The following is a 20,219-nucleotide window of genomic DNA, read 5'->3' on the forward strand; positions in this document are numbered from 1 at the left end:
ATTTTGCTTATATTGCTTTGTTGTATTATAACTTGAATAATTAGGACAAAGACAAGTTATTTTTTACATATTGCTTGAACTGCATACAAGGTAAATAGCCTTTGTAATTTTCCATTCATACAGGACAGGACTGCCCTGTTGATATGGGATTAGCTGAAGTATTTTAACCTGTAACCTTTTAATATTTTGCTACAAATATTTTTGCATTGTGTAAACAGTATTTTATGTTTTGTATAAATACAATTTATTTTTTTAAAGACAAGTACTGTTTATTTTTTACTTCATCTTACAAAGACAGTTCTATAAGTAATATAAAGATTATTTTTGTTTAACTTATATTACCACTACTCAACGAAGTATCCAGGACAAGATTCTGCTAGAAGGTAAGCATGAATTTGATCTATAGTCCTAACTTACAATGATATTTACTGTTTCACAATGGTGCAGCAATATTCATAGATTTGCTGGTATGTGTTAAACGAGATGAGAATTTAATCCTAAAATCTGACCTGACAACACAAGGCTACCTAGATAACTGATACTATGGGACTAATCAGGAGTTGAGATAATACTAGAATTACTAGATAATAAAAGAATAAACTTTAAACATAAAGTAAAAAAAAAATTAATACGTTTTTATTTGTGGCAGATAATATGAATATACAATGACAAGGTGGTAAAACATTGTTCAGAGGGTCATGAATTTTTACATCAAAAAGCTTTTTAATTCAGTAAAATAACAATAGTGTGTAATCCTAGTAATGTTTTACAATGTAAATTATGAATTTGAATATACAAACATAAGAACTTAACTGTACAAATACATATTTGCACACCTTGTCAGTGTTTCATCATGTAACAAAGACAGTTTTAATGGAAATGACAGTATATTCTTGATGTTCAGGGTGTGTTAAGGGTATCATGTGTTAACCACATTCTGGTAAAACATAAGAAAAAAAAAGAAAACCAAAAATTCAGCAAAGTTTTTGATCTTTGATAACTTTGCACAAGTTTGTGCTACTGTAGGAAACTTTTTCTTCTTCAAAGCAGAGGCCAGGAGATGTTGGGATCACGTTCAAGAAGTTATTCTTTGAAGACTTCGCGTTGACATGGCTGCAGTTCTTCCAAAGTCTGACCTGAAACACAGGTGCCTTGCAAACTTATAGACATTTAGGGGGAGGGATTTACATTGAGGTTGAACAAAGCATCCAGCATATTAAGTAAACAGGTTAAGGAACCCGCCCGACTCCAGCGTGTTACCAGTCTCAATCCAATCAGCATAACCATTCCAACACATATGTACTAATCCAATCAGCTCAACGATTCAACGTCTGGGCTGTGGCTCCGAGTGAAACTGGGACGCCAAGAGCCATTAAAGACAATAAGGAGAAAACAGGAATTGCATCTTTGCTGAGGAGAATCATTATCTCAACCTTAAACTCTAAATACAATATTATTTACCGTGATGTTATGTATGGAAGCATATTTGAAATAGATTTAAAATTTGTAACCCTTCACTACCTACACCTACAGTAAAGGCTGGAATACACAATACAACTTTTGGCTAGATGTGTGTGTCGATTTGAAGTCTGGACAAGTTGACGCTAGTTGCCAAAAGTCAAGAAGTTTTATACAAAAAGTGGTTACTTTTTATACTGATTGTGAGAAAAAATCCTCTTCGTCTTCATCCTCCTCCTCCACACCATACTGGATATCCTCCTCATCCGCGCAATCGTCTTCTTTCAACTCACAATTGTCAAGTACACCACTATACAGCTGACGAACAGAGGAGATGTGACATTTGAGGTAGGATAGTCTTTTCAGAAGTAGAGAGTGAAGTCCTAGAATTCCACTTTCAGAAAATCCACAGCCCTGTTCTGCAAGCAACACAAAAACCACAACATAAATTATGTCATTTTAATGAAGTACTGCTCTGCTGTAATTTTCTGCTGAATTTACAGCATCAATTAACTTATATACCAGTACAGAGCAGCAGTTATGGCTAAATACCACTGATTCAGTTAAAGTGCATGATATTGTGGATATACTGTATTGGTGTTATTATTGCTTACACAAGATAAACAGGAAATTATGTAGCACTTACTGTTCTTTTTCATTTCAATATCAATGTGTCTTGAATGATCATTTAGAACAGAATATTCTCTTTTGAGGCTTTTCCAATGATTTTTGATCTCCTTCAAGACAATGCACTCCTCTTCAGTAAGCCGGTTCAGGATCATAACTTGGTCAAAGGCCTTCTTTTTGGTTATAAGATTATCTGTGAAGATGTTTTTAAAAATAATGCAAGGAATAGTGTATAAATATACTTTGTACAAAGTCTATTAAATATATAAATGACAGATTAACCAATATATATTTTGACAATTGCATAGCTACAATTGAGTTTTAGTGAATGTATTACATTTCATTAATGACTACTTTCAAAATAAGTTTATAGTATATTGATAGAAGTTGATATTATAGATACAAGTTATGATGGAAAAGTTACTGCATTTGGTCTTGGGGGACTATAAATGCTTACACTGCTGCAGAGCAAGTGATAACTAGGTATAGCTGAGACAAATGCTGATGCACAATAGGCATACACAATATCTACTGTAAGCAGGTCAATATATCAGAATTTAAATGAGTAACAACAAGACATACCACGCTCATCCAGTAGCCATGGCCATGCATAACTCTCAGATGCCAGAATTGCATCAGCTGACTGCAGTTTTTCAGGTGCTGCATTGTTGTATTCTTCTACAGCTGCACTAAGTTTGGCTTTTTCCTCCAAAATTTTTCTGCGGAGTTTATGTCTTCTCTTGTTTCCATCTAAAAAGAAAAAAGCATGCCATGATATGTTCTATTTAAGACTTTTCTAAAATAAAAGTTAAATATAAACAAGAAAAGTATGTATTTAAATATGCATTTTGCATACTGCTTTCTTATAATGAATGTTTGAAAGGCATAACTTTTTTTTTTGCCCAAAGATCTTAAATTTAGTGCTATCCAGGGTCTCACTATTATAAAACAATGTAACCTAATGTTGAAATTGTTAAAAGCTTTAAAATGATTTCATGTTTAAAGTGCTCTTGCCTGTTTGACGGTAAAGGTTTTGCTTCCTCTGCCTGATGCTCACATAAAGCGTCTCAATCACCTTCTCCAGCCCCTGTTGACTGTCTGCGCTCTCCTCAATTGTTGCTTAATTATTGATAAAAATGTACATCTATGATTACATCAGAGGTATAAGGATGAAGCTTAAATCATACATGACACTACAGTCTGTGAAAAATAAAAAACAATAAGTTTTCTTTTAAGTACACTGATAAGGTAATCTAAAACATGACTACCTGTATCAGCCCACTGCTTGACTTCACTGATCCACCCTTGAAGCTCATCGTCTGTTACTGTCAGCTCTCTCTTTATTGCATCAAGGTTTAAGGACTCCTCCTGAATTTTAGCTTTTGTCTAATGAATAACAAAACACCATTAAGTGCATTTATTAAAACATAAAAACTACTGACAGATGCATACATGATTCATAAACATGGGCATGGAAAACTGCATAAAAAAAATTATAAGTAGCAATTGAGTTTTGACTTTTGACTTGAGTTTTTTCCACATACCACTTACCTAATTGTTGGCACTACAAACTGAGACAGACATAATTAAAAACTAAAAAATAACTTCACCTGTAAAAGAAAAGGGCAATTTAGAAATATACCTTCATTAATCTTCGGGACAGCACTTTTGCGAGGTTCTCAATCTTGCGTTTGTTCCATGCCATGGCCTGGATGGTAATCAGGTCTGTTCTAGCTAAACAATACAGAGAAAAACAAATCAAGTGTTAAAAAAAATCAATTGTTAATTTATTCATTTTCAATTTATTTAGAATGCAAATATAAAAATGGTCTTGGACTTGCGCTAACACCTCTGGGCACGGATACAGGATCAGGCAAAAGTTTAATTCTTCTGTATTTCATGTGTAGCTTTAACTTATATTTGGTAACTTTGTATTGTATTGTATTGTATGTTTGCAGCTTACACTTACCTCCTTTGGTCATGTATTTGCTGCATATAGCAGTTCTTGACAAGAAGCTATTAACTTGTTCTACCTCTTCACCCAGGGTGGTGCCTGCTCCATCTTGGTTTCGACCTCCCCACTTAATCTTGTTCATGGATCAAATATTTAACAGGGTTAAAATAATCTCAACATTGTGTTTTAGAATATAAGTAGCAATTACTGAAAAATAAATAAAGAAGTCGCAAATTGTTATCTTTATTTTCTGTAAAACAGTTTACCTCACATTTCCAAGAGTGGGCCTTTGCATGCATCACTGACAGGAATGGCTTCATGTCCAGGAGAGGAGAGAGCTCTGGACAATCATTAACCACTCTCTGTAGGTATGGCCAGTACTTGCAGATTACATCAGTGCACATGAACTGCACATTCTTTGGAGTCATCTCTTTTTGTAGATACATGGGATATGCAAATATTTCTCCCCTCATCATGTTTAGACTCCTCAGAAGCACACCATGTCGACAGACAGCCACCTCCATGCCCTCCTCATCCAACTTGTTGACTTTCTTCGGGACGGACTCCCGTGCTGCAGTCCACTGACTCGTTCCACAGACACCTTTTCTAACTGACTATCAAGATGACAATAAAGTGAAAGAAAAACAATGTGATGATTTAACACAGTATTAAATTACCTTTAGGATAAATGTCTAAATAAATATGTGTAAAGATATGTCAGCCTGTTAGCATTTTTTTTACACATTTCAAATTCCCACAAGTGAATTTTTGCTTTACTGGAAATCCAAGCCATGCAAGATGGCAAGATTTTACAATTCAATGCATTGTTCTTAATTTTGCTATTGTAGTTAAGTAAAAAATTGCATTCCTATTTTTTGTTTAGGATACAATTTCAATGATCATTAAGACAAAACAGACAAAACAACTTACATGCTTTGTCTTCTCATTAATGTAGTCCACAAACTTGGAAACATCGTCATCCTCACAGACAAAGACACCCTTAAACAAGCCATGATCTTCATCCCTTGAAGATAATTAGAAGGGCTTCATTTAATTATCTAATGAAAAACTAACTGGAATCAAATATTATTTTGAAATGCTTTTTGAAAGACAGATATATAACTTCTCCTACCCTCTTTTGAAGCGATACATTTTTCTGTTACCATCTACTGCCACAGCAAGCATAAATGGAGAACAGGCTGGACAGTCAAACACTCTCAGTCCACAGAGCTGATCGATTTCGAACTGGCAGTATCTCCATTCGAAAAAACTTCGTTGAAAAGCATCTGCGCATATCTTTCCATTCTATAAAACAAAAACCAATATAAAAGTCAAAAACAATATAAGAAATAGCTCACTGCCAAAAAAGAAAATAATAATTTGTTAATTAATTCAATTCATACTCTGCCAAAAAACTCTGTCCGCTGTTCTAGTAAACTGGTGAAGGACTGTCTAGACATTCCAGGGGCAGTCAGTTTCATGTGGTCATAGGAAACAAATACATCTATTTTATATAATGTTTCACAGCTTGCTGTGGCAGGCCAGTAACCAGATTTGATCAGTTGCGGGACGCTGGTATTTCTGCTCACAAGACATTTCGGACATTTGAAGTGTGGCAAGCTGACATTGTAGCGACCTATTGAAATAACAATGTATTTATAATGTATTTGCAATATATATAAAAAAAAAACAATAATTAAAATATTTGTTTTATACTGGACTCACCATCGATTCCTATGAGAATGGCCCTTTTACCTTCTGACACCTCAATGGAATCAGTGGCACATTGGCACATTTGCTCAGGAGCCTCAAGATGCAAAAGGCAATCTAGAAAAAAGAAATTAAGCTACCGTAAATAACATTGTTCCATTATTATTTTGACTACATGAAATTCACATGATAGATTCTAAGGTTTTATAATTCTGGAAAAAAATAACATACATTTTTCTTCAAATTGGAATTGGCCTTCAATATCCACCTTGACCAAAGTTGTTTTGGGGATAGGGGTTGAAAGAATCCTTTCACATTTGTCTCTCGGTTGTGAAGTTTCCTTTCATGGGCCAGTATATCACAGTCTGCACAGTACAGCTGTTTAGGAATGCAGTCCTTACAGCGGATAATAGATCGCTTTAGTCTGCAGTGCTGGCACTGCTGGATCTCTGTATACTCTGCCGTTAATAACGACTCCACTATCTCTGGCCTCAAAGCTGCCCACTTCTTCTTACTCTGGTCCATCCGAATAGACCAAGTGTTTGAGGAAGTCGGATCTGTGTACTGAATGTCTTCACTATCAGCTAGCAGATCCTCTACCTCTTGATGAAGAGTTTCTGTAAAATAAAAAACTAACACAATATAGTGTACAGTACATGCCAGTTAGTTAGATTGATCATTACAAAGCAGTAATGACACAATAATACACACCTATATCTTCAACAGCTGACCAAACAGTGCGAGCAGACAGTGATGGCCTTTCACCTGTGAACAATGAGACATAACAAATAATTAATAATTATAACCTCTGCATGATTTGTGAAAATTGTTGGTGTTATTACTCACCATGATCAATGTATCCTTGCCCAGACTCCAAAGATGATGTACTGACTGGATTGTTGATCTTTGTAGCTACAAATAGAGATTTATTAGAGATTATTAGAAATATACAGTACAGACAAATGATGATGATACACATTATCAAAGGGAGAAAATGGTATGAAGTGCTAAAATACACTGTGCAAATTATATAAGACATACCATTTAATTTTTTTGCCTTTGCAGATATTGGCCTTCTCCGTTTAGGCACAAGATGCCCATACTCATCCCTCTCCACAAAACAGACTGGCTTGAGAAGAGTGCCACTGGCTCGTTTGGTCTTCTTTTTCGGCTGAAAAAAATAAATAAATAAACATGTTGAAAGAAATTGCTAAAAGTGATTGAAAGTAAGGACTTGGAAATCTATTGACAGATAAAACAATATACATGTATTAAAGCAACTTAATGTAAATACAAAAGTAATTAAATGAAGAAAACTGAAATGTTATTAACATTACCAGTGGAGGATTGAACGTTTGTAGAATTTGTTCAGCCTCCCTGGTAGCCGCTTCAAGTTCAGCATTGTCAGCTTTCATTTTAAGATCCTTTGAAATAATTGCAGCTTCCTGACATAACTGGTCAAAACCTGAAGATGCCATATTGAAGAAAAGAAGAGAAAGAATGCAAAGAGAAATAGGCAAAGAAAAATTGAAAGACAGAAAGACAGACAGACAGGGGGGGGGGGGGTGTCTGGGAGTGTGTGTGTGTGTGTGTGTGTGTGTGTGTGTGTGTGTCTGTTTGTGTGTGTGAGTAAGTGAGTGAGATAGCGAGAGAGAGCAAGTTATGCAAGTGATGGCTCTTAAAAGAGCCGTTGGTTTAAATGTAGAGCGCGTGTAGATGGAGTAAGAGATGTATGTGAAGAAACTGCAAGACAAAAAAAAAAAAAAAGAGTTACAACTTTAGGATATTATTTTCTGAATCTTTATTTATTAAACATTTTGTGTGTATAACTATTTACAACAAATCCCGAGATCCCCCCACAATCATAAGACTATATTAAAATAAATAAATAAATAATATGGCAATAAAATAAAACTGATAAAAAAAAGAAGGATCTGAAAGTTTCAAGATTTCTGAATTGTACATCAAATGTATTAAAAGCATGGTAAGTGTTGTTGTAACTGTTTTTACTATGTATAACAAGGCTGTGGTAAAAGCAAAGTAACGTTTGCTGTTACTGTAAGTAAGTTACTACAAAATAGTAACGTTACAGTAGAAGTGGGCTAACTGCGGTAAAAACATGGTAGGATTTGTGTACCAAACACAAATACCACAGTGGAAGTACAGTGGTAGTTACTACTTCCATTAATTCCAAAAAAATATTAATATAATAAAATGATCGAAGATCTGTCACGTTAAGTTAATGCTGATATGCTAGCAGTCACCCGCTAATTGATAATGTGTTGGGTGGGTTGAACTTATTTTGAACAAAAATAATGTAATATTGATGACCAATACAATTCAGAGAACATTCAGAAGCCGATCTGGATTAATAAAGCACATATAATGAACTTTATATCGAACAAAAAGACACCGCCTGGTATATACTCACCGAGATATGTGGCGTGCCGCGTGCGTATGCGTAAGCTGCTGATAAATAACGCGATGTTTGTGCGAACGAGAATTGGGTCACGCTTCTTGAATGCGATGAACAAAATCGTATGATATAGTACGATTTAAACAATTCGGGCCGACTGATTCAAGCTGATAGAAGAGCAACTTTGACTGAAATAACCACTCGTTACAACCGAGGTGCAGCAAAGCATTTGTGAAGCCACAACACGCACAACCTTGAGGCGGATGGGCTACAACAGCAGAAGACCCCACCGGGTACCACTCATCTCCACCACAAATAGGAAAATGAGGCTACAATTTGCACGAGCTCACCAAAATTGGACAATTGAAGACTGGAAAAATGTTGCCTGGTCTGATGAGTCTTGATTTCTGTTGAGACATTCAGATGGTAGAGTCAGAATTTGGCGTAAACAGAATGAGAACATGGATCCATCATGCCTTGTTACCACTGTGCAGGCTGGTGGTGGTGTAATGGTGTGGGGGATGTTTTCTTGGCACACTTTAGGCCCCTTAGTGCCAATTGGGCATCGTTTAAATGCCACGGCCTACCTGAGCATTGTTTCTGACCATGTCCATCCCTTTATGACCACCATGTACCCATCCTCTGATGGCTACTTCCAGCAGGATAACGCACCATGTCACAAAGCTCGAATCATTTCAAATTGGTTTCTTGAACATGACAATGAGTTCACTGTACTAAAATGGCCCCCACAGTCACCAGATCTCAACCCAATAGAGCATCTTTGGGATGTGGTGGAACGGGAGCTTCATGCCCTGGATGTGCATCCCACAAATCTCCATCAACTGCAAGATGCTATCCTATCAATATGGGCCAACATTTCTAAAGAATGCTTTCAGCACCTTGTTGAATCAATGCCACGTAGAATTAAGGCAGTTCTGAAGGCGAAAGGGGGTCAAACACAGTATTAGTATGGTGTTCCTAATAATCCTTTAGGTGAGTGTATAGCGACTTTGATATGTATTACTTAGTAGTTATTTCCTGCAAGAGTAGCATGCAGCTTCTTTTTTATTTTATCTTTAAATATAGCCTATATAAAGATTATATCCTGTTTTTGTCAATTCTAGAATGGAACCAATGAATAAATTCAGTCATTTTAGGAAACAAATTTAATGTAGGCCTACGATTCACTGTTGTAATGGCATCATGCAAATGTCACATGATTGATCACGATATTTCAAACCTTCCAGCCAACAGAAAAAAAAAAAAAAAAGCAATTTTGAGAGCCTCCAAAATGACACTGCTATAATATTATATACATATAGTAATGAATTCAGAAGTAGGAATTTTCTCCACATAATCGTGTAGTTAAATCTAACATGGTTTAGTTAAATCTAACAGCAGGGGTTGTGTGTGCGTCCCGCTGTACAGAGTGCCATCTAGTGTTCAAAGTAAGACTTCACATCTGGAACAATAATACTAGGATTCTTTTTTGTGTTTGTTTATCGGTCAAACGAGCTGACCTCAAGTCTCTGTGATCTTCTGTCTCTATATAGCTCAGGTCCCTCCTTTAATGAAAGTCTGGGGGATTTTTTTCACCTGTTTATCATCCAGCAAGTGAAAATGGTGAGATGTATACAATGGATTATAATATAGGAAGCATACTAGCCATATGCATAGTTTACTAGAGCACCTTCCTATATAAGTATACTATAGGCCAATTAAATAAATGCTTTTAAAATGACAGTTGATTACTCGCTGGGTTTGTATTGCTGGGTTACTGTAACACAAACAAACAGCAGAAGAACATCATTGATTCACACTTCTACTCTCAGACAAACACACACAAGTCTCATGGACGATCTTCAAAAACTTTATAAACCACATCCTGATTCATACACTGCATTCATACAACCAAGAGACCATTGCACATTTTCACTAAACCTTAAACCCCTGATGAAGATCACCACTGTGAAATTAATTCCATTACTTTAATTAAAAACATTGCATTGATTTACATACATTTACAGTTTGACTATCCTGGGATTATTATAATAATATCAACGTCTTTGGTTTTGCATGCAGGACAAATCAAACATGTGGTAAGTCATTCAACAACGTGAGATTCTACTAAATAAACCTCTAGAAAATGTCTTTAGTTAGATCACAAAAAAAGAGTGTAAAATAGCTGTATAAGTGGAGCTGTTGGCATATTTTCACCTGTAATAAAACACCTCAGTGGAAGATGAGTACAAGAATGTAAAAATGTGTGTATTTCTACTTGCGTAATATAAAAGTATCAATTTCTATAACAAAAAAAGAATAACTTTGACCAGCTAAACTATTGAATGTCAGTGTTATATGATCATGGTGTATTTATTGCTTTTCTTCCTCAGTTTCTCAACATGCTCAACATGTTTGTGTGATTAAAAGCATGACAGGAAGAAGCTCTTCAAAAAAAGAGTTTTTCTCACCTACAAGATGTTTGTCCACCAGCAGATCAAACCACATTTCTGAAGAAAACCGACCGCAAAGAGTTTCAGTTTGACTCCAAACCTCACTAAAACTGTGAGATCAGCTTTTAACTCTCCACCTTTTCCCTATATATATATATATATATATATATATATATATATATATATATTAAAAACTGAATAAATAAACAACAATTTTAAAATCACTAGAGTTAGTATATTTTACCGTGAAAAGTAATTAATCCAATATTCAGACAATATTCTTCTGTTTTTACATATTTAACACAGTCAGGCAAGTAATTGTGTGCAATTTGAATGCAACATTTTAAATCTATTAAAACAATTATTAAACTAAAGTTGGAATAACTCAGTTTCAATAGGCTTTGGAAAGACGAGGAGCTGCTCATAATGAGTAACAGTAAATAACATTAATGAGATTCACTCACAGTAACTACATCATTCATTCCTGCCGCAGTGCATGCTGGGAACTTGAGGACCAGCAAGGATTTTTTTAAATAATGTTCATCGTTTGTGCGTGAGAGTGTACGTGTTTGTCTGTGTGTTTGTGTGTGTATGTGTGTGCGTTCGTGTCTGTGTCAAGTCCAGTCACCTTCATTTATATAGTGCTTCTAACAATATAGATTGTTTCAAAGCAGCTTTACTGTGTGTGTGTGTGTGTGTGTGTGTGTGTGTGTGTGTGTGTGTGTGTGTGTACATTAGGAGGGTCAGACTCTGTCGAGGGAGGTCTTGCTCACATTACTTCTGTTGTGTTTGTTTAGATCAGTTGTGCTAGTGTTATTACATCAGAAAATGTTTCACATGTTTGTTTTGTTCTGTTTGTGTTTCTGCCGTCTGATCGGTAAGTTATCATTTCTGTCATTTAGTCACATCTCAGAGTAATAAACGGTTCAAATTAGATTATTTTCATCTTCTGTGATCGAAATCTCTTGATGTTTTAGATATTTTAGTTTCAATGATTACAAATGCAAATCCTCCCATGAAATAAAAAAAATAAAAATAATGATGGGACCCAAGAATAGACTTTTGTCCACTGTAGTGGACATTATATTTTAGTGAATTTCTCTGACATCATACATGTCACATGACACAACCTGGGTGTCCTGTAAAGAGCACATTCAGGACTTTTCAGAGACACCAAATGTTTGGAGGTTTCACCATGAAAACAACTTCTCCTTGGTCTTTAAAAATGTCTGACATTAATTTAGTGATCAAATGTAGCATTCTTATGGAAATATGATAATATGTTGTAATTATAATTTAAATTGGACTACTTTTCAAATTGTATTTCATAAAACAACATCTCAGGAAAATGTTATGGGGTTTCAAATTAAAAAAATATTTTCTGTTACAGAACAGGGCATTGATTTCATACATGTCCACTATAGAGGACATCAAGACTTAAATCATGTTTATCAGGCATTTTGTGAGACACAGCAAGTGAATATGGAAATAAATTATACATCAATATTCCTATGAAATATTAGATATTATTATTAAAATGTTGCCAATTATTACTCCAATTATTACACTTCTTTTTTCATTAAATGTTGCTCCAAGAACACATTAAGGTGCAAATTAGATACAGTTTATAGATACATTGCATTGAATGGGAATATTAATTTATGGACATTTTACCCACATATTGCATAAAGTAAAATGGTGTATCAATTAATTCCGTTATTTCTTTCATAACACAGTTGAGAATAATCTTTATACAAATTTTGGTTAAAAAAATCATGAAACCCCCAAATTTATTGGTGATTGAAAAAAAAATCCCATTGTTTTTGCCTATACATATAATTTCATGTCATTTTATTTTTTAAACAACTTAGTCCTGGCGTCCACTACAGAGGACATAGCATAACATATGAATAAAATATTATTTTGCAAAAATGTTTTTTTACCATTTGTTTATTGTGCTCTAAACAGTGTGATGACATGGAAAAAAACTAAATTCAAAAAACTTTTTTTTCCTGGGTCCCAGGAGGTTAAAACATTTTATACTTCTGCTGTAATCATACACAACTACAAAAGTCAAACAATAAAAAATGTGTTGAATAGGTCCAGCATATTTAAACTTGTACTTTCAAGCTGTAATAAATTGATCACATAAATTTAAATGTTACATACACACACACACATATATATGTATATAATTTTTTTTTCATTATATAAATTTTGTTCTACAGCAGATCATTTAAAAAACACATTAAAGATCAAATTATTGATTCACTCGCGTCTGTTTGTTCGTAGTGTGACTTTCATTTAGTTTGTAGTCTCTGCTGATGTTAAAGGTTACAAATTGATCTCAGACTTTCTAAACCAACATGAGCATTAATCTGAAAACCTGTTCATGTTCATCAGGAGTGTTTGCTGCCGAAACAAATGAAATACAGTCAGTGTCAGTGATGGAGGGAGATTCTGTCACTCTAAACTCTAATGTTACTGAAATACATGAAGAATACAACAACATAGCGTGGAAATATGGAGCTGAAAAGTATTTTATAGCTGAAACCAGTAGAAAATATGGGATCTTAACATATAACGGCACTGATGGGAGATTCAGAGACAGACTGAAGCTGGACGATCAAACTGGATCTCTGACCATCACAAACACCACAACTGAACATACTGGAGTTTATAAACTAGAGATAATAGGACAGACACTGACATCAAGATCATTCAGTGTTTCTGTCTATGGTGAGTCGAGATGTAATTCCTCCTGTGCTTCTTGTTTTATTAGATATTTACATATTGAAATGTTTAATTATGTTATAGTTTGAGATGACAGACACAATCACTGCTCATCAACACAATGAACCAAAATAACACTGTAGATTTATCCATATTTCTGTTTATTTATCTCATCTTTCTCAGCTCGTCTGCCTGTTCCTGTCATCAGCAGAAACTGTTCTTCATCATCACACCAGAATTGTTCACTGTTGTGTTCATCAGTGTTGAATGTGTGTGATGCGACTCTCTCCTGGTACAAAGGAATCAGTGTATTGTCCAGCATCAGTGTGTGTGATCTCAGCATCAGTCTCTCTCTACCTCTGGAGGTGGAATATCAGGATAAAAACACCTACAGCTGTGTGCTGAACAATCCCATCAGCAACCAGACCACACATCTGGACATCAACACACTCTGTCACACATGTGCAGGTACAGCAGCACTGATGATATATGTGTGTATTTACTGACCTGATCTCTGTCTTCTGTTGTAGATCAGACTGACACATTCACTCACATTAATGACTGTCTTTTCCTCTCCTTCAGTTCCTCCAGTCTCAGTGTCTCTGATAGTGTTGATCTCTGCTGGATCTCTGATGATTGTTGCTGGATTTTGGATCTTCTGGATCTGCAGGAAATGTAGAAAAATTGACAAAGAAGGCAAGTGTTACATACAAGTATTAAAATAGATAACAATCCCCATAAATTTGTAGTTAACACATTCTTAATCACTTATATGATAGTGTTAACTAGTGATAGTTAAATGGTATTTATTGTGTTTACCAATTTCTGTAAATTTCTCTCATATCAGAATACTTGTGTATTTGCATACAATAAATTTCAGCAGCACGCTTTTTACTTGTCTTACACACACACACACACACACACACACACACACACACACACACAGAGAGAGAGATATAGTTAGTATTGAGTTGTGTTGTGTTGTTTTAATGCATATGTTATCATTGAAACAGTTGAGATTCGTGCAGAAGAGATCACTTACGCTGAACCAGCGTTCTACAAAAGAAACGCACATAAAACGGTAAGATCGTTTATTCCTGTCGTGTGTCTCTATCATTTCAGCAGTGAGTCAGATGTAGATCAGTGTGTGATTGTTTTCGTCTGATCAATCAATCACACACCAGCAGAATATTAGACATATATAAAAGATCAGGACGCATGTGTGTTGTGTTGACGCGAGAGCGGACGTTGCATGTATGTGCGTTGGAGATTAATATTTTGTAAATCAAGCACTTGCTTTGTTCATACAATTGAGGTTAAACAACTGGCATCACATGGATTACTTTTATAATGCCTTTACTATTTATTTTTTATTCAGAAAAAAACGATATATCGCAACTGCTTAATCAGAAGAAACCTAACATTTATTATTATTATTATTATTAGTATATCTTGTGTTGTGTTTTTTACAGAAAGTAAAAGAGGAGGATCATGTGGTGTATGCACCTCTCACAACGAGATGATGAACAAACTTCAGTCTTTAGTACAAGACCCAACTGTGTGACCTGGGACAGATTTAAAGGATAATAATTTAAGATGGATTCATTAAATTGCCTCCTAAAAACGTCAAACAAACTTGTCCTGTATTACAAGGACTTTTAACAAATTATCTAAACCATATGGGACAATGAGGAATTTTATGTTTTTTTTCTTTGAGTCAAATGTAGATGCAAAACACTCATCAATAGAAGTGGAGACTCTGCTGTGGTCTAGTTTGTTACCTCTGTACACAAATGTTGCTTGATCTGTTGTGCCGGAGCTGTGTGTGTTTGATGTCAGAGAGTGCATCTGCTGTCAGTTGTGTGTCTGAGGTGTTAATAGCGTGTGGTTGAAGGGTTTTTTCCATTCCTGCTAACATGAAACCATTACTATTTTAAAACCTGCTTTACAAAATACTGAACTTATCAATGCTGGTATTTGACAAAAAAAGTCCCAAATAAAACAAAGAAATTACTGTGGAATGTGAACATTTCATATTCTTTGTGTGCATATGCATTATGATCTTTTATACTCATGCTGTGATCATGCAGTCAAGCAGTGCTGGCTTCAGTAGTCATTTCCAGCTCTAGCAACACTTCCTTTTAAGAAAAACTATTCGTGATAAACCCACTGATACCTTGATAGGTCATATCCTGTTAGCCTTTTCCAACGGGGCTAGTTTTCTAAACAACATTTGAGTTACAATTCTTATCACTTAATGTCTGTGATTCCACACACCGATTTGGACAGGATTAACATCTTCATGTTTATTACAGAAGAGCGAGTGTGTTTTTTCTAGAAGTTGGTGCTACAGAAGGTCATGTGCTATGTTAGCGTGCATCACGGATAATGTATATGTCTTTTTATTTTATTATTTGGTGATATTTTAATTTATAATAAAAAACTCTATTTAAGTGAACTTCATGAGTTCATTGAAGTCGCTGTAACTTGCATAAGTGAACAAAGAAGTCTGCAAACAAGTATCTTATTCAGAACACTGATATTAAAATGGGCAATTTTGGCAGTTTCCACGATTTGTCTCTATTTATTAATTTTATAATGTTATTTTTTCGTCGGATACCATCCGTATTGAAACTAAATTAAAGCATGTCAAAATTTGGTGTGCAAACGGTAGGTCAGGTATAGGTAAAAAAACACATAATGAGAAGCGTATATTGGCAATCAGAGGCTGCATCCGAATCACATACTCTCTTGAGTAGGTACTTATTTTGAATGCTAAAAAAGTACATTCAATATAGTGTGAATGTGTAGGCCTATAGTATGAATAGAATCTGGACGCATACATTTGTCATGTTGTCATTATCATGTGATCTACCAGCGTCAGTTATGCCATTCATAAATCCTCCCCCATGGCCTCATGGGATAATAAAGTGTCCATCGTGCTCACTTCAGAATCTCACTGGAAGTAGAAGGTCATCCGGGTACTTTTTGCCTAATGTTTTATAAGTTCTAGTGTGAATTCAGATAGACAGTCACATTTGACGTAACGTTGGAACGTCACCGACGTATTGAGATCACAACTTTGCCTTCTTTGGGATCTCAATACGTAGGTGAAGATCCTACGTGACTTCTCTGTTCTCTCCTTCAGGGAACAAGGGTTACATGTGTAATCAAGGCATTTTTCGCCTACATATAGTAGGGAAGTATTTGATTTCGGATGCAGCCACAGACATTCACATTCGGGCCTGGTTAGATTTCTCAGAGGATCGTTGAGTCCGCCAAAAAAAACAGCTAATTTGCCCCCGGAATTTTTACTTGGGTTTTTTTATTTATGTTGTGTGAGAAAAACATGACTTGGCAGATTCGGACGGGATTAAAATCGCAAAGTACGTCTGTGAAACATGAATTTCTCTGTACTTTTAAATAACCATAACTTGCTACATTTTTTACCGATTTTCAAACGGTTTGGTTTGTTTAGTGATGGCCAGATCGAGGCCTCGTGAAGCAATTGAAACAGTTGAACCAAATGTGCCATATTGTTTCGAGGCTTCGAATCAATCCGACACCCGTCTCAACGGTGACACCTAGTGGTCACTTGCAGGTGTTGATCTGAAACAACCTTGACGAGCCATTAAAAAAATGTGTTGTTTTTTTATTATTATAATTTTCTAATATGTGAAGATTGTAACCTATAGGCTCCTCACTGTGCATGTTATTTTGGTCTTGCAAAATGAATATTAATAAAAGAAATCAAGCCACAATGTCTCACTTTTTTAGAGATTTTTATTCAAAAATATTAATTTCTCTGCTGTGGAAGGACTTAGACTACTTCTTTTTTTACAGATAATTTCTCCAGCCTTTGAAAAAATCCTCTCACAAGGGACACTTGTTGTGCATGCAAAGATATATATATATATATAGGCTATATGGTGATTTTCCTTTTATTGTGACAGGACAGTAGAGAGATGACAAAAAAACGAGGCGGGAAAGGTCCACGAGCCGGGACTGTGCAAAGGCGCTACATGTCGGCGCACTGACCACGAGGCCATTGACGCCGACGGCGGAAATATATTTTTTAGCTATACAAATGAGGAAAGATTACTGCTATCTCTTTCCAGTTTCATTTAAATTCATGTTAAATTTAAATGCAAGCCTAAATAGCCTATAACTAATCAAATCGCACTATATCACTATATCACCAAAAATCCGCTATCTCAAAATCAAACTCCTCTCACAAAAACCCACGAGGTCAAGATGCGTTGATTTCACTTTTATACAGATGTGCGACTGTGTGGTCTGTTCCCGACCGTGTCAATCAAACGCTGATTCGGCGGACCACACCTGATGAAACACTTAGTGAAACACTTCGAGGCTTCGTTTGGCCATAGTCACATGACATAGGTGTTTTGAATCACGCTTCGGATCAGTGTTTTGAAACATCTGCGCTTCGGGATCTCGCAAAGCTTCGGAACGACTGTTTCGCGTCAGCCATCCTTAGGTTTGTTATAAACGTCAGAGATGTAGTTATGACACTGCATACATATGAATAATTATAACATACATGTTCAAGCATTCGGAATTATAGCCACGTTAATAATGTTTGTAAGAAACCAAACTGTTTGTAAATCCATCAAGATTTCAGCGAGATAAGATGATTTGTATGCATGCTGATCACTCACCTTAATTCACAGCTTCATTGTGACAAGATGGCCGAACGGTGATGCCGGAAGTGACTGCGCCATAAGACATCTAGCGTTTATATATGATATCTATGGTCGTATGTACCTCTTGTGTCCTGCCTAGATTCTGTTGCCAAGTCCAGTTCAAGTCTGTCTCGGTTTTCTCTTCGGGGTAGTTTTTGTTTGTTCCTGTTTTATTTTTTATACTTAATAAAAGCCTTATTTCTCTGCACTTGAGCTACTTCCACCTACCCAAACCCTGACAGGTTTACTTTATTTCTGTCAGACATCTATATAAAGTCTTGTTTAGAATCATCAGAGGTTTAGATGTTGGTTTTTTATTGGAATAATAGTTAGCTTTGCTTCACCATTATGGTGATCAGTGTTACATACTCCAAATACCTCAGATAACCTGGGGCCTCATGTATAAAACTTTGCGTAGATTTCATCCTTAAAGTGTGCGTACGCACATAAGGCAGAATTTGCGTACGCACAAAAGTTTTCAGATTTATAAAACCGTCCGTACGCCAGAACCTGCGCAGAATTCACTTTATAAATCCCAGTCAGCGGAAGATTGTGCGCACATGCGTCTCCACCCTGAAATAACCATATATGGAGCTTACAACGCCTAGTTTTACTATGCATATCCTCATCTGCATATCATTTGCATATGATTATTCATCCACGTGATAACGTTTAAAGGCAGGGTAGGTAGGATTTATTAAAAATTAAAGATCCAAATTTGTTAAAACTTTCTATATATATCAATACATAATTAAAATGTAAGAACTCTGAAAAAAAGAGTATAAAAATCAAGTGACTCTAGACCGTTTAATCTGTATTAAACACAGCTCATTATTTCGATTCGGGACGAATCAAAGGATTGGCTTAGGCGACTGTCACTCTCTCGCAACCATGGCAACCACCCTTTTGCCACACAGCACCTGCCCACTTGCGCGCGACCGTTTGATTTGAGGAGTGCGAGAGGCACGGAACCTGATCACACCTCCGTCCAGTAGATGGCGGTAATGCACTATGTTTGCAAGCTGCCAATAAAATCTATCGAAGAAGAAGAAGAAGGCACTGAACCTAGGAATACCAAAACAATGGCAGAGAAAGAGCAATCTAAATTTACAGTACCGGCATATGGAGTTAGTGAAGGCAAACCAGGCAAAAAAATGCCCCTTCCCCTCCGCTTGTCTCAGGTAAATAATGCGTCCTCTAGCTCAGCGGTCGGAGTCGCGCGTTCATGTGTTTTGGGGGCGTGGCTTTGGAAGAAGCACAGAAATGAGGGGGTGGAGTGAATGGAAATAATGAGATGTCTTTAAAACAGTCGTGAGAGGTCTACAGACACTCGATTTTGATACTTTCTTTTTCAGAGTACTTACATTTTAATTATGTATTGATATGTACATAAAGTTTAAACAAATTTGAAAAATAAAATTTTTAGACCATTTCTACCTACCCTGCCTTTAACGGTACAAGACACATAACATTAATAAAAATCATGTATTTGCCTATCCTTGTCTTGTTTTTGAATACATAAATCAAATAGTGTAAAATACATTTAATCTTTTCCACTGGCCGAGTATTTTTAATTGATTTATATTTTTAATGGAAACAGATAGGCCTTGGGCATTATTTGCACGAAACTATTTTCTCAGACAATCTGGTATTATCATGATAAGCAATTATCTCTGTGGTTAAAACATTTAAACACAGCACGCTACAGGAAACGTGTTCAAAAACATCGCATCCACAACAAATATTTCTATTGATTGAATTTGAATATAAAAAATGTTGTAACTTCTCAGTAATGATTTCATGTTTAAGTGTTCTCTATTAATTTGAATGGCATATTTAATCTAAATGTTTATATCATAAGTAAAACATAGTTTATATCAGAAGTATTTTATTTATTTAAACTGTTATCTGCATCAGTTTCACTAAACGGCCCAATGCGCTCGCTGGCGCGGACATTTAAGAAGGGATGGATATTTGCTTCAAGTGACAGGTTGGTGAGCGAAATTATATTTGTATTATCTTGTATTTCTTTAGATTTTCTGTCTAAAAGTGATCTTCTGCAGGACACCAGTGCAGAGCTATAATGAAATAGAGTCCAAATTTTATTAAAATCAATGAATCCATCAAACTCCATCATAATCATATCATAATGATAATTCGGGTGG

The 20,219-nt window shown here is 35.6% G+C and overlaps 1 protein-coding gene across 1 annotated transcript; it reads right to left on the reverse strand.

The window, feature by feature from the left end:
* Positions 1-1,650: 1,650 nt before the first annotated feature.
* Positions 1,651-7,211, reverse strand: LOC311295602 (uncharacterized protein; the record flags this gene model as incomplete). Its single annotated transcript, XM_084417068.1, has 17 exons — positions 7,087-7,211; positions 6,791-6,920; positions 6,596-6,661; positions 6,461-6,514; positions 5,977-6,366; positions 5,765-5,866; positions 5,443-5,675; positions 5,172-5,344; positions 4,970-5,063; positions 4,306-4,653; positions 4,055-4,172; positions 3,728-3,819; positions 3,354-3,471; positions 3,100-3,204; positions 2,668-2,835; positions 2,105-2,278; positions 1,651-1,877 (listed from the first exon to the last, which is right to left on the reverse strand). Exons 1-17 carry the CDS (start codon positions 7,162-7,164, stop codon positions 1,651-1,653), a joined length of 2,670 nt encoding a protein of 889 aa, XP_084273194.1. The 5' UTR covers positions 7,165-7,211.
* Positions 7,212-20,219: the final 13,008 nt, after the last annotated feature.

The sequence above is a fragment of the Rutilus rutilus genome (assembly GCF_951802725.1).
Source record: "Rutilus rutilus genome assembly, chromosome: 8".
In the NCBI taxonomy this organism is placed as follows: domain Eukaryota; kingdom Metazoa; phylum Chordata; class Actinopteri; order Cypriniformes; family Leuciscidae; genus Rutilus; species Rutilus rutilus.